Here is a 14,293-nt window from a genome sequence, read left to right as displayed (position 1 = left end):
TGCCACAAAGAAAATATTTACAGAACAGCGAGGCTGCGAGGACTCTGTTTTCCATTAAGTCCTTGCAAGTAGCCCAAGTGAACATTGCTGGCCTGCATCCAAATAAATGTTTCTGTCTGCGCTCCATTAAAGATTTATCATGTCAAATGATGATGTCAGCTCAACTTGGTTATTTTCCTACTAGCGTCCCAAAGGTCAGCTGACTGGGAGATTTGCTTCCTTACTTTCACCAGCAAGGTAAATATACATCTGTGCAAACAAGTGTGAGTGGCAGTCAAAGGGCCGGCAGCACAACATGGCAGAAAGTAAGGCGCACATATGGCTTTAGTTTCCCTCTGTGAAAAACAGGGAGGAAGAGGGAATCTGTTCTGCCCTGTGTACTGCTGTGTACTGCCTGTCAGGGAGATGAATGAGAAACATGGGCTGCTCAGAAGGGTCATGGGACGTTTTAAAATCCTCCTTTGTGCTCCCAGTCTAGCTGTGTCAGAGACAATGCGGATAATGAGAGTGGAATTTGGTGTGGAGCACAGTGCAAACACAGGGGAAGCACCTCGCCCAGCCTCAGGAGGCCAACCAGCTGTCTAGGCTTCTGCGTCTCCCAGGACTATGCTCTGACTACAGGCATGCGTGGAAAATTATTAATATTATTTCATCTTCTGTAGGATACAGTACTGAACAACTTACACTCCCTAAAAATGTGGACCTACTGCAGGGGCGGACTGGGACCAGAAATCAGCCCTGGCATTTCTAACATGCTGGCCCATTTTTTTCTCCCTCAAGTCCCCTTTTATTTTGTGAGAACCACCAAGTCATATCTTATATCTGCTTTATTAGTGTAAAGTCATGCCATGAATGTATCTATTTGCTTTACGTTCGGATCTTATTGTTGAATAGGTATATTGTAGCCTGTAGGTCTATGCTCCCACATTACTCATGTATACAAAACATGGACTATGCGTTGTCGATTTGTGTGTTTGTCAGTAGTCCATTGATAGCGTAATGTTGCCTATTAACTTGACGGGAGGCATTCAGTAATGAGCCTGCTACTGCTATAGCTTTCTATGAAGCACAATTTTTATTCAGTCATAGGTTATAAGACTGAGATTTCAATGTCGTTTTTCCCCCTGTGGTACTTTTATTTGGTTGCCAAGAGATTACAAGTATTATCAAGGTAGAATATGCTTTTTTCTTAGTTGCTAAGGTGAGACGGTGCTGATGCATTATTTCCTGAATAAGTAAGCAATTATCTAACATCTCTCTCTCAGCATGGCATTGAGTTTGAATCCTGGAGCCAGGGAACAAATTGATATATTTATTTAGGCTATAAGGGTGTGCTCCAATGACCGTTTACCAACTGGTCATCCATCTGATGGCAGATGTATCTGAGCCTGAGCCCCTGTGCCATTCTATTTCAGAACCATGTGATACTTAGATTGATGTGTGTTGACATCATACAAATATAATTACTATTAATTCAAGGTCTAATCATTTTTATTTCTATGGTTTGCATAATATAATATTCACTGTGGTCCTAAATACAATTAAATGTTTTTGTTTTAGAACAGGTTACATGGATGTATTGATTTGAGGTTTACCCATGTAATAAAAATACAAATTTTTGCCCCTTGGCTTCAAGGGGGAGGGACTTCAGCTTCCATGCTGCTGATGACTTCGCAACAAGTCCCATGGTTGAAGACGCGAGACGTGGATGGGAATATCTGTGGCAACCTGTTGATAACAGAGTTATGACAATGGATAACTTAGTAGGAGTACTACGACAAAAGTGACAATCGACACATTGAAAGAACATCTTGTTCCTGCCGACGGCGAAGACGGCGTAATACGCTACTGCATTCCCACGCGTCAAACTTTTAGGATACCGGTAACAAACTTGCAAACCTTTATCTAGGAACGTTTTGGTAGCCGACAAAAGCGACACGTTTCTGTGTAAATGAGAAACAAATTATAGAAATGGCACAGCGCGGGGAAACAATATGTTACAAAGCAAAGACCTTCGTTATGCATGATTTTTATTTTATTTTTGACTTACAGGTAGCGTGTACATTATGAGACACAACAGGTGTTGTCAGTAGTAACGCGCAGACTTTGATTCAAATACAAGAACAAGTCACTTGGTCGGTAGCTAACGTTAACCATCCGCCAAGAAGAAGCCTATGTGAAATGGTCTCCACTTGCTTTACAGACCGGGAAGAGATAACTTGAGAACAATTCAACAAAAGGCTCAGTTCACAATGAAAATGTTGAGATTACTTTGCGTTGTTGTTGGGTTGTGGAGGACATGCCTGACGAACAGAAACTGCCCGGACCTCTTCATTGACAGCTGTCATTGCACCTCTGAGAGGTCCAAGGAATTGAGCAGACAAAATGTCTGGGTGAAGGTGGTGTGTGATGATGTGGAATTAATGGACACTCTACAACCCAGTTTCTTACCCAACAAAACAGTTTCCCTGTGAGTATGACATTAAACAATCAATAAAACAGTAGTTGAACAAAGGTTGTTATGGGGAAAAAAATAGTGTAGTCAGAGTGCAGTACACTGCATTATAACTGCAGTAAGGGTGCAATATAACTGCAGTATGCAGCAAATTCTGCTTCCAAAATAAAAATATTTACTGCAGTAATTTTGCAGTGTAACTGGAGTGCATAATAACTGCAGTATGTTGCAGTTATTACGCAATTACTGCATCCAAAATACTACAGTCCACTGCAGTTACTGCACTTTTGACCTGCTGTTAAAATGAACAGATATGAGAGGAAACTGATATCTTTTTTTGTAAGGAAAATCCATTAATCTTAGATATCTGTGACAAAAATGGCAACTTAGTACTCAGCAGACCAGTTGTACACACCATGTATGGAATTATAAATCACTGTATTTCCCCCTTCTGCATATCCTTTGTACATGTTGGTCACTGAAGAAGTTATAGATAGTGTGCCCTTTCCTTTACCTCCTTTTGACTGACCAGCTCTACAAAAATAGCTATTTTCAGCATTTTCCTCTCCAATATCCAGTGATGCACCATTTGTAATGTATGAACGGTTGCTCAAAGAGAATAAACTGATTAAAAAGGAACAAGCAAGAATAATCTTATTCACCATACAGGGCCTGTCAGATGAAATAAGAGAAAGCACTTTACAGCTCTGAGAGTGGAGAGCTTACCTAGCACATTCAACCTGCAGGTGTGGAAATTGACTAGGCCTACTAGCATTATAGACTGTATGGAAAGGTATTTCTTTGAGGGAGAAAAAAGCAAATAGGAAATGTAAAGGAAGCTTCTCTATTCCAAACACTGTTGCAGAAGATTGTTGAAATATGAATGTTGATGGGCTATAATTAATTATAGCCATTGGATATTAAATGACATTCTGAGTAGCTTTGGCCACATTTAATGTTAACAGAGTAATTCTGCTGCTTTGAGATACATGGTTACTTATGTGCCAAGGCTAATCTTGTCTTCGCTTGCTTCAATTGTTGTTGCAGTTGTGCCTGGATGCGATTTATAACATTTTGATTTGAGGAAGTGTTCTTCATGGACATACAGCTTCGTTCTTTACTGACAATCTTGGGTTCCTGGTCATGTTTAGGAGAAATTAATTGTCCCCTGAAATAGCACAAGCGTCTTCCTTTTGTCCGATAAATCAAAGCCTCTTGGCAGGAAATCAGGTGTATCCTTCATTGTAACAACAGTTTACAATTAAAATAGTCTTTTTAAGAATTTTTTTTTTTAAGAATACAAATACAAAAACAATTAAAAAAATAATTTAAACTGATAAATGTAGTGATCCCTGTCTTTCCCCGGGTCAACAAGCCAATATCCTCAAGCAGGCCCCTTGGTTGGCCGTGAAGCAGTTTTCATGCATTAGGAAACGTGACCTTTGTCGGGCCGAAGTGGCCTCCCGCATCTCCATTTTATTTAGACATGCTGTGAAAATAAACAGATATGAGAGGAAAGTAGGCTGTGCACATCGTGTCATACACCAAGTGGATTCCCTAACTAGCGGATCTCTCCTAATGCTTCCCTTTGGCCTCCTTCAATTGTCCCTTTTATTCACTTCAGCTCTACAGATAATGAGTTCTGTATCAGTAGCCTTTTCATTATGGCACTTTCAGTATTTTTTTCCCCAGAGTGGATGTGTTCTATTCACAAGTAAATATATGTGTAGAGCTTGTAATGAAATGGCAGCACTGTCCAACACCGTCTTTGCTTTCATTTTCACTTATTGCATTCGTTCTATGTGTATCTCTAGTCTCAATGAATTACATATTTCTATGAAGTTACAAACGACTCCGAACACAACTGATTGAAGAGAAAATGAAATGTGTGTGTTGTCCATAATTCCTAGCAGCTGTAGACTCCAGAGCAGCAGAACCCCTCTATTAACACCTCTGCCTGTTTCCCTATCCAAAACGTGGGAGAAGTTGCTCCAGTGTTGGAGTGGAGCCTGACAGCTCTGTTGACCTCGAGGCCTATCTGGTGTAATTGTTTCAGTGGCAAGTAGGAGAGAAGGAGAGAGAGGCGCTGTGTCTCTGTGGAAAACAGTAGCAGGGATTGTAGCTGACACCTGTCTTAAGCAAAGCATTGGCTAGTGAACATGGCACTGGCCTAAGAGAGAAGGGAGACAGAGGGGAGAACGAGGGAGATAAAGTAAGAGAGAGGAGCCGGGGGGCATATGGTGGGAGGGAGGGAGCGAGAGGGAGAAAATGAGAGAGAAACATTTAGAAGGATAGAGGAAGTGACAGGGAAGGAGACTCGGAAAGAGTGACACAGAACACAGAGGGAGACAGGAAGTGTTGTGAAAAGAGATGTTTGGGTTAATGAGATGGAAGGAGCGATGGAGAGAACGTGACAGAGAAACACAAACATTGTTTGCAGGCGGTTGTTGCTCAGTCATAGTTGTAATGCAAACCTACCCTGCGAACAAGATCTTTCTACTTTTAGATATTGTATGTGACAAGATGTGTGCTCTGCATTTGCATAGCTGACAGCAAAGAAGTTTGGACTTTGTTTGTCTCCTTCTCAGAGATTTGCAGTGCAACTGTCCTGTCATATTTTTTTACCTTGTAAGACTCAGTTTTAAGAACATTGCAGTATAAGCATGTAGCTAATGTAGCATCAGCATGCATTTACAGTTTCAGTTGCCAACGGTAATCTCCTTTCAGATTTGGACATCCTCTACAGAAGAGCCACAAAAAAGCTCAAAGCCCCCAAAGGCTCCAGTCTCTCCCAAGGTGAAGCTTGTGGAAAATAAAATGAGTGCATTGGTTTGGGGTAGGGACATGTCTGGCATAGGCCTACAGTAGACTTTGTGGGCAATGATCACACTGGAGACAGGAGGGGCTGTTAGTGGTAGTCTGGATGGCAGTGATCGTGAGGCCATGTTAAGGACATCCTTCACATTATTCTGGGAATGACATTGTAATGTAAAACATTCATAGATGGGGGTTGCAGGGAAGGCAACCCCACAACAGTGGGACTGATAGGAAGTGCTTTTGCATATGTCTTCCCCACTCGTTATGATGACTATGATTGTTCACCTGTGTTAGACCAGAAATGTGAGGTCAGTACGAACCTCCATTTCTGGCTTTTTCACTTTCTAGATGGGTAAAAATTAGACTTGGAGGGGATATTACATTGTATGAATCATGTTATTTTCCCCACTCATAATGTCAGGTGATTGTTTACCTACAGTATATGTTGGACTGGCTTGTGGCTAGTATTGACCAGTATGCATCAGATAAGCCAGAGCCTTGAAGGAACAAGGTATCATATGGACACCGGTGCCCTTGCTTATGAAAGACGGCCTTTCTGTCCTCGTGGAGTGTTTTTGCGTGCTATCTATAAACCTATTTCCTTGCTTGCCTCGCTCTATTGTTCCTCAGGTGGTGTTGGCGGCTGCTCTGCTCTTCTCTGTTCTGAGTGGTTTATCATGAATATTTCATAGACATGTACGAGTAGCCCCTCTATATTATCTGTGCATTATCACACAGATGACCCCACTAGCAGGGATGGAGCAGAGAACGAATGCCTCTCGGTCCGTAAAAGGTAGCAGTTTAATACGCTACACGCAGGCCTTTAATCTAAAGAGACATGGCCAAATAGACCCTATATACAGTCACAGGGGAATGCGGCTGAAGCTACTAGCCGCAATGCTTATCCATGGTCTCTTTCTCATTCCCTCTCCTGGCGCTTCTTTTCCCCCCCATTGCCCTTAGTTTAGGTTTGAAAAGTGACAGGTTCATCTTTTAGATAAGTGACTTTCCAGTAATAATCTCCCAAGCCTAGAGGAAATGGTTCTTTTCTCAGAACTATGTCCCCAGATGCTACTATAGGATCTATAGGAGTCCGGGGACTCAGAAAGTAGGCTCATCCATGACCCTGTATGTAAGCCTTCCAAAGCCTTAGGCCCTATACCTTTATCACACTTGACATTGACCCACAGTAGCAAGACCACAAACTGAGGGATCTCTACGATCTGTGGCTATGATTGTTTTATTGTGGGAGATGGATTTAGACTGCGTGTTATTTTTAAGAAACTTGAAGTGGTTTGTTGCTGTTGTTTGTCTATAGTGTAATTGTTAGGCTGTCCAAGAAGCCACACTTCACAGTGCCCAGTAATGAATCATATCAAGCTGCTAGCTTTCTCTGGAAAATACTTGTTAGCATTGGGTGTCAAATGCTGTATTATAATATAGGTTATGGTTTCAAAGGACACCCTGATCAGTTTTGCAATATGAGATGATAATGACTCACCGCACCAGTGTTCGTGACCATTGGGTGAGTGAAAAGCTTGCAAATCACACAATACCCTCGAAAACCCAAGAATGTGTACAAACGCAGTGCGAATGTGGACTGTCTAAAAATATTAAGGAAGAAAAATACAATGTGTGCCAAGGATACACTCTGGTCTGTTATCCTTACCTCCTCCCTTCACCATTGAGTAAATACCAAGGTTATTTAAACTTTCATATGTCTGCTATCGTGCAGGCAGCCAAACCTTTGGAAGCATGTTTTTGTTTTCCCCATTTTTTATTTTTTTGACATGTCGTAAAACAGTGATTAAAAGCCTGCAGTGCGCTGCTTCTGTTGCAGGGAGTGGTCACAGTAAGTAGTATTTTTGAGGTCGCTCCGTTTTCAGTTTATTTTTAATTTTTAAATGACATAAAATGCATTATGAAATAATGACATTAGAATGATTTTAGCTTTTTAATGGCCAACGATATGGCCAACATGTCATATCACTGTATTTTTATAACAATTGGACGGTATTTTATGTTTTTGAATAATAAAAGTTATTAACTTGCTTTGAGTGGTGTGAGAACCTAGGGTGGCAACACATACATTCTAAGTGATTTCAATGGTTCTTTCTCCATTCTGATTTGTTTTATGCAATTAAAATTCAATCAAAAATAATAATTTGCATTTTAGGCACTCATTTGAGATCATTTCCACACTGACACCTGGGGCTGCATGATATGGGCAAACAATCTAGGCCTTATATTTAACCAGATGTTGCAATTGTCATTTAACTTGCGATTTAGAGCAACACACTTGGGTGAACTGTTGGAATCATGGAAATGGAATGATTATTATGATTAGCTATATTATTATTATAATTAGAATATACTAGTGGGCACTTTGAATACAGTGTTTGACATGACAATGAATGAAAATGCCAGGGAGGAGTTATTGTGACAGGGTAGGAACCAAAGTGTTGATAAATGTTTCCTAGGGGACCCTATGATCTTTGGCTACATTTCATGTTTTCTCTTAGCTTCTTTAAGTAGATAAAATATTCATGCTTCACGTATTCCTTTGATTTAGAAGATACTGTTGCACAAACTAAATGCTGATTTAGGCCTACACCATCACTGGTATTATCAGGCTGTAGAGGCGAATTACGTTTGTTCTGACTCAGTACATTTATTAGCTATCTAGCCAGCTAACTAATGATTAGCATTAGCTGCTAACAAGATTTAGGCTCAACTTGCTAAGAAAAGACAAACTAGCTGTTTGCAGTAAGAAACACAAACTAATAGTGCAATTATAAAATGCAAAGACGCAAAGAGAAAACAGCATCGTTGTCATCAAAATTGTTGCATGTGCTGCATTGACCATGCAGACTGAATGCAAGTGTCTCGTGGTCGAGGAACAACAAATGTTCTCCATGAGTGGGGGCGGGGCTAGGTCTGTGTGGAAAGCGGCATAGAGAGAGAGAGTGGTGAGAGATGACTCAAGTAGCGAAGTAAACTATAAAAATTGACTTTACACACGGGGTATCACATTTAAGAAACCGAACATTCAAATACCGTTATAGAAGGCAAAGTAAAAACCCAAACCGATCTGTGCATCAATAATGGTACAGTGCCTTCGGGAAGTATTCAGTATTCCATTGACTTTTTCCACATTTTGTTACGTTAGAGCCATATTTTAAAATTGATTCATACTTGATTGGAGTCCACCTGTGGTAAATTCAATTGATTGGACATGATTTGGAATGGCACACAACTGTCTGTCCCACAGTTGACAGTGCATGTCCGAGCAAAAACCAAGCCATCAGGTTGAAGGAATTGTCCTTAGAGCTCCGACACAGGATTGTAATCGAGGCACAAATCTGGGGAAGGGTACCAAAAAATGTCTGCAGCGTTGAAGGTCCCCAAGAACACAGTGGCCTCCATCATTCTTAAATGGATGAAGTTTGGAGCCACCAAGACTCTTCCTAGAGCTGGCCGCCTGGCCAAACTGACCAATCAGGGGAGAAGGGCTTTGGTCAGGGAGGTGACCAAGAACCCAATGGTCACTCTGACAGAGCTCTAGAGTTCCTCTGTGGAGATGGGAGAACCTTCCAGAAGGACAACCATCTCTGCAGCACTCCACCAATCAGTCCTTTATGGTCGAGTGGCCAGACGAAACCACTCCTCAGTAAAAGACACGTGACAGGCACCTAAAGGACTTTCAGACCATGAGAAACAAGATTCTCTGGTCTGATGAAACCAATAACTCTTTGGCCTGAATGCCAAGTGTCATGTCTGGAGGAAACCTGGCACCATCCCTATGGTGAAGCATGGTAGTGGCAGCATCATGCTGCGGGGATGCTTTTCAACAGAAGGGACTCGAAGACTTGTCAGGATCGAGGCAAAGATGAATGGAGCCTAAGCGCACAGCCAAGACAATGTAGGAGTGGCTTCGGGACAAGTCTCTGAATGTCCTTGAGTGGCCTAGCCAGAGCCCGGACTTGAACCCGATCAAACATATCTGGAGAGACCTGAAAATAACTGTGCAACAACACTCCCCATCCAACCTGACAGAACGTGAGAGGATCTGCAGAGAAGAATGGGAGAAACTCCCCAAATACAGGTGTGCCAAGCTTGTAGCATCATACCCAAGAAGACTCAAGGCTATAAGCACAGGTGCTTCAACAAATAACTGAGTCAAGGGTCTAAATACTTATGTAAATGTGATATTTTTTGCATTTGTTTTGGTATAATTTAGCAAAGATGTCTAAGAACCTGTTTTTGCTTTGTCATTATGATGTATTGTGTTTAGATTGAGGGAGCTGAAAAAAAACATTTAATACATTTTAGAATAAGGCTGTAACGTAAATACAGTGTACTTCCCAGCCCTACAGATAAATAGAAAAATAAGAAATTACTATGAAATAATAAAATATTGCAGTTCTGTATATTACTTTGAATTTATTTAATTACTTTATTATTTTTCATTCCTTTAAGTCATCATGTAATTGCTGCTCAGGCAGTAGCAGTCAGCTAGCCAGACCATCTAACGTTATTATCGTATCTATGTGCTCCCCATACTGTAGTCTTTAGTCTTCCCGTTTAGCTAGCCTGCCTAAGTATGCTGCAGAGCTGTCTGGAAGAATTATTTGGCTATTTCTTCAAAGTAGATAAGGCATTCTGTCACAAACTGTCTCTGACCCTCTCATCAAAGTGTTGTGTACATCTCTCTCTCATGCTGTCTGTGTGTATCTAATGAGTTAACGTAGCAGGCATAGAAGTGTGTCCTTCCAGAGATCTGTATAATGACGAGATGCTCATGTCTTCGCCCTAAGAAAAGTTGAGAAGGCAGGCGACAAGCGCAGTCCAAAATAGGCCCATAGAAATGCATTGGGCTTGTTTTGCATTAAGTCTGGACTAGTACTGTGACGGTCACAAAATTTTGTCAGTCGGTGATTGTCAAGCAAATAACTGTCGGTCTCACAGTAATTGACCTTTTAATCAACATAAACACATTTAACATCTCCTGGCTTCCACACAGCCATTTAAAAAAAGTCTAATAAATCCAAGTAATATAGCCTACACCTTCACAATAAATCCATTATTTAGAAGCATGATATGAAGAAAATGTAGTCTATTTCAGAAGAAAAGAATAGCATACTGTGAGTTATGTTAGGTCCTTATGCGGCTATGCCAAATGGCTGTGGGCTACACTAGTTCATTTAGCAGACAAGATTTGCTCATAATTCCTTGGCTTTATAGTAGGACGAATATAATTGAACAAAGCTGAATAAAATATACACATTTTCCCCAAGCGGTTTGGAGTGTGCGCATGCACCTATTCTGTGTTGAGCAGTTAACGAAGAAATAGGTACTCCTATATGCTTAATTTAGAATCATTAATGTAACTTTAGTTGTTCTACAAGCATTGGGCTATATGGTTTGATTTTTAATACATTGTAAGGCTGCATGATGAGATTCAAATGATGATTTGAAAAAAGTTGCTTGAAAGGCATGAGCTCTGCTTTGTTTTTTGCTCAGGCTGTACGCACTCCAATAGTCTCTCATTCACAATTTGACGAGCACTTGATAATGCCTAACATTTCACGGTGGCATCCCCTTTGTGGCTCTGTCCCTAAAAAAATCCATGCCTTTTGCGGCCCGGAGTGCTACGTCGTGCCCTTCTCCCTGAGTGTGCTGCGTAATCGGAAGCCCTCATTCACATGGCTCTCCTTCACGGGTCTTTCTCTCAGGCTATAAATGAAGACCGACACATCCGGGGCGCAACTGCACACGTCCTTATCCAATTCCGAGGTGCATATTGAAGATATTGGAAGAACTGTCCTCATTTACTTTTCATCAGTCAACAAGATGAGGAGGCCCAATGAACAGCAAAAGCACTAGCCTATGTCAATCTACTATTCCCCCATAGTACAAAAGTCAACCTATTCTGTGCGAGAAATAAATATTCCAAACATAGTATGAGAGTTGTGGGATGCGATAGATCCCAAATTAATACAACCACTAGCAAAAATATGTGGGCTAGACTACTTAAGGACTATGATTGAGAAAATGCGACTATGATTGAGAAAAGGTCGCAAAAAAAAGGCTTTGTTTCTTATGCTGGGCATCATTCACAAGTGATAATATATATAGGCTAATATTGTCACCCATCAGACTTTTCTTGATTTAATCGTGTCTTTAAATATACTAAATAATATATTTTTAACATTTGTTTTGATTTAGAATGGACCATTATCATGCACCTGTATCAAAACAGAGGCAAGCGGGAAAAAAAGTAATCTATGCACTTAAATAGCGAATGGAGGACGCTTTTCCCTATGGTTTATTTTCATGCAGGCCAGGTAGGCTTTACTCCTGTTGTAAATATAAGCAATGTGCTTAATATTAGGAAAGTTGAGAAAAATAATATAGTAGGCCTAGCTTATATAAAGCTGATGGGAGCCTCGTCTTTTTATTAGGGGCCATCACTCAGTTTTCTCCCGCAATTGCATAGCCAGTTGAAATGTTGCGTAACATGAAGTGTTTGATTAGATTTTTTAATACATTTGCATTGATGTTAGCATGATTAGAGGGACAATAGAGTGCTGAGTACCACGCAGTTAGCAAGTTTGGTAGGCTACTAATAACCAGCAGCATCAGTGCTTGGAGAAGCCTAATTACCGTGACTCGACGGTCATATGGAATTTGACTGCCTTCATGACTTGTGACCGCCAGTGTGGAGGTAATACAGTCACCGCAACAACACTAGTTTGGACCCAACAGGACCTTGAACAGCTTCTACCCCCAAGCTATAAGACTGCTTAATAGATAGTTAAATAGTCAACCAATTGCTAACCAGATTATCTGCATTGACCCTTTTTGCAATAATCTAATTGACTCAGAACATATTTTAATTTAATTTAATTTTAAATTTTTACCTTTATTTAACCAGGCAAGTCAGTTAAGAACATATTGTTATTTTCAATGACGGCCTGGGACCAGCGGGTTAACTGCCTGTTCAGGAGCAGAACGACAGATTTGTACCTTGTCAGCTCGGGGGTTTGAACTCGCAACCTTCTGGTTACTAGTCCAACGCTCTAACCACAACAGCTACTGCTGTTGCTGTTTATTACCGTAATTGCTGGACGATTAAGCGCACCTGAATATAAACCGCACCCACTGAATGATAAAAAAATATGTATTTTGTACATAAATACGCCGCACATGTCTATAAGCCGCAGGTGCCTACCGGTACATTGAAACAAATGAACTTGGTCACTATCTTCCTCCTCCTGTGCACTGAAACCACTGAAGTCATCTCCTTCGGTGTCGGAGATTAATAGCCTCAGAATTGCTTCATCCGATGTTGGATCGTTTTCATTGTCACTCTCGTCACTTTCATCCGGAGGCAAATACCCCGCTGAGCTCATGCTGCCCCTTCAACACGCAGCAGTCCAGCCTTTCGAAACCCGTTGATGATAGTGGATTTTTTGACAATGCTCCACGCTGGCAGGACCCATTGGCAGACTTGACCATAAGTTGCTCTTCACATGCGGCACGTTTTAGTGAAGGATTTCTCCCCACTTGTCATCCAAGCCTCCCACTGAACACGGAGCACCACCTTAAATGCAGGATTTACACTGATGTCCAGTGGCTGCAAATAGTTTGGGCCATCTGCTTTTCTTCCCTCTGAATGGTTTGTTGTCTTTTTGCACTGAGTCAGTTCCTTACGCTGCTGTTTACAAAGTCTTATAATCGACTCATTAATGCCAAGCTCCCGTGCAGCAGCTCTCTTTCCTTTTCCAACAGCCAGATCTATCGCCTTCAACTTGAAAGCTGCATCGTATGCATTTCTCCGTGTCTTTGCCATGATGAGGGTGACAAAATTACTACCGTAATCAGAATGATGGGAAGTTTGAGCGCGCTCGATTTTACGTCACATTATGTGACGGTGCTCCGTTTTTTGGCAGCATGACTCTTGTGAGAGCGGGAAAAAATCCATAAATTAGCCGCGTCGTTGTATAAACCACGAGGTTCAAAGCGTGGGAATAAATTAGCGGCTTATAGTCCAGCAATTACGGTATCTATCCCGTTGCCTTGTCACTTTATCCCTACCTACAGTTGAAATCGGAAGTTTACATACACCTTAGCCAAATACATTTAAACTCAGTTTTTCACAATTCCTGACATTTAATCCAAGTAAAAATTCCCTGTTTTAGGTCAGTTAGGATCACCACTTCATTTTAAGAATGTGAAATGTCAGAATAATAGTAGAGAGTGATTTATTTCATATTTGATTTATTTCACCACATTCCCAGTGGGTCAGAAGTTTAGACACTCAATTAGTATTTGGTAGCATTGTCTTTACATTGTTTAACTTGGGTCAAACATTTCGGGTAACCTTCCACAAGCTTCCCACAAACACCTGACAGTGCTGGTGTAAAGATGCTGGTTTTAAGCCTCCTTGCTCGCACATGCTTTTTCAGTTCTGCCCACAAATTGTCTATAGGATGGAGTTCAGGGCTTTGTGATGGCCACTCCAATACCTTGACTTTGTTGTCCTGAAGCCATTTTGCCACAACTTTGGAAATATGCGTGGGGTCATTGTCCATTTGGAAGAACCAAATTTGCAACCAAGCTTTAACTTCCTGACTGATGTCTTGAGATGTTGCTTCAATATATCCACAGAATTGATCATCCTCATGATGCCATCTATTTTGTGAAGTGCACCTGTCCCTCCTGCAGCAAAGCAACCCCACAACATGATGCTGCCATCCCTGTGCTTCGGATCGCCACTTTATTTTAAGAATGTGAAATGTAAGAATAATAGTTGAGAGAATGATTTATTTCAGCTTTAATGTCTTTCATCACATTCCCAGTGGGTCAGACGTTTACATGCACTCAATTCGTATTTGGTAACATTGCCTTTAAATTGCTTAACTTGGGTCAAATGTTTCGGACAGCCTTCCACAAGCTTCCCATAATAAATTGGGTGAATTTTGGCCCATTCCTCCTGGCATAGCTGGTGTAACTGAG

The 14,293-nt window shown here is 41.1% G+C and overlaps 1 protein-coding gene across 2 annotated transcripts in view; it reads left to right on the top strand.

Moving 5' to 3' along the window:
* The first annotated feature begins 1,667 nt into the window (after positions 1 to 1,667).
* LOC124038145 (adhesion G protein-coupled receptor A3-like) overlaps positions 1,668 to 14,293 on the top strand; it is a 304,056-nt gene continuing 291,430 nt past the window's right edge. For both annotated transcript variants that reach the window (XM_046353649.1, XM_046353648.1), the window contains exon 1: positions 1,668 to 2,470. In XM_046353649.1, coding sequence (XP_046209605.1) covers positions 2,253 to 2,470 — 218 coding nt within the window. In that variant the 5' untranslated portion in view covers positions 1,668 to 2,252. The remainder of the gene's footprint in view (positions 2,471 to 14,293) is intronic.

The sequence above is a fragment of the Oncorhynchus gorbuscha genome, linkage group LG06, assembly GCF_021184085.1.
Source record: "Oncorhynchus gorbuscha isolate QuinsamMale2020 ecotype Even-year linkage group LG06, OgorEven_v1.0, whole genome shotgun sequence".
NCBI classification, from domain to species: Eukaryota; Metazoa; Chordata; class Actinopteri; order Salmoniformes; family Salmonidae; genus Oncorhynchus; species Oncorhynchus gorbuscha.
The sequence above is the reverse complement of the archived record's forward strand: the minus strand, read 5'-3'. Positions and strand labels throughout refer to the sequence as shown.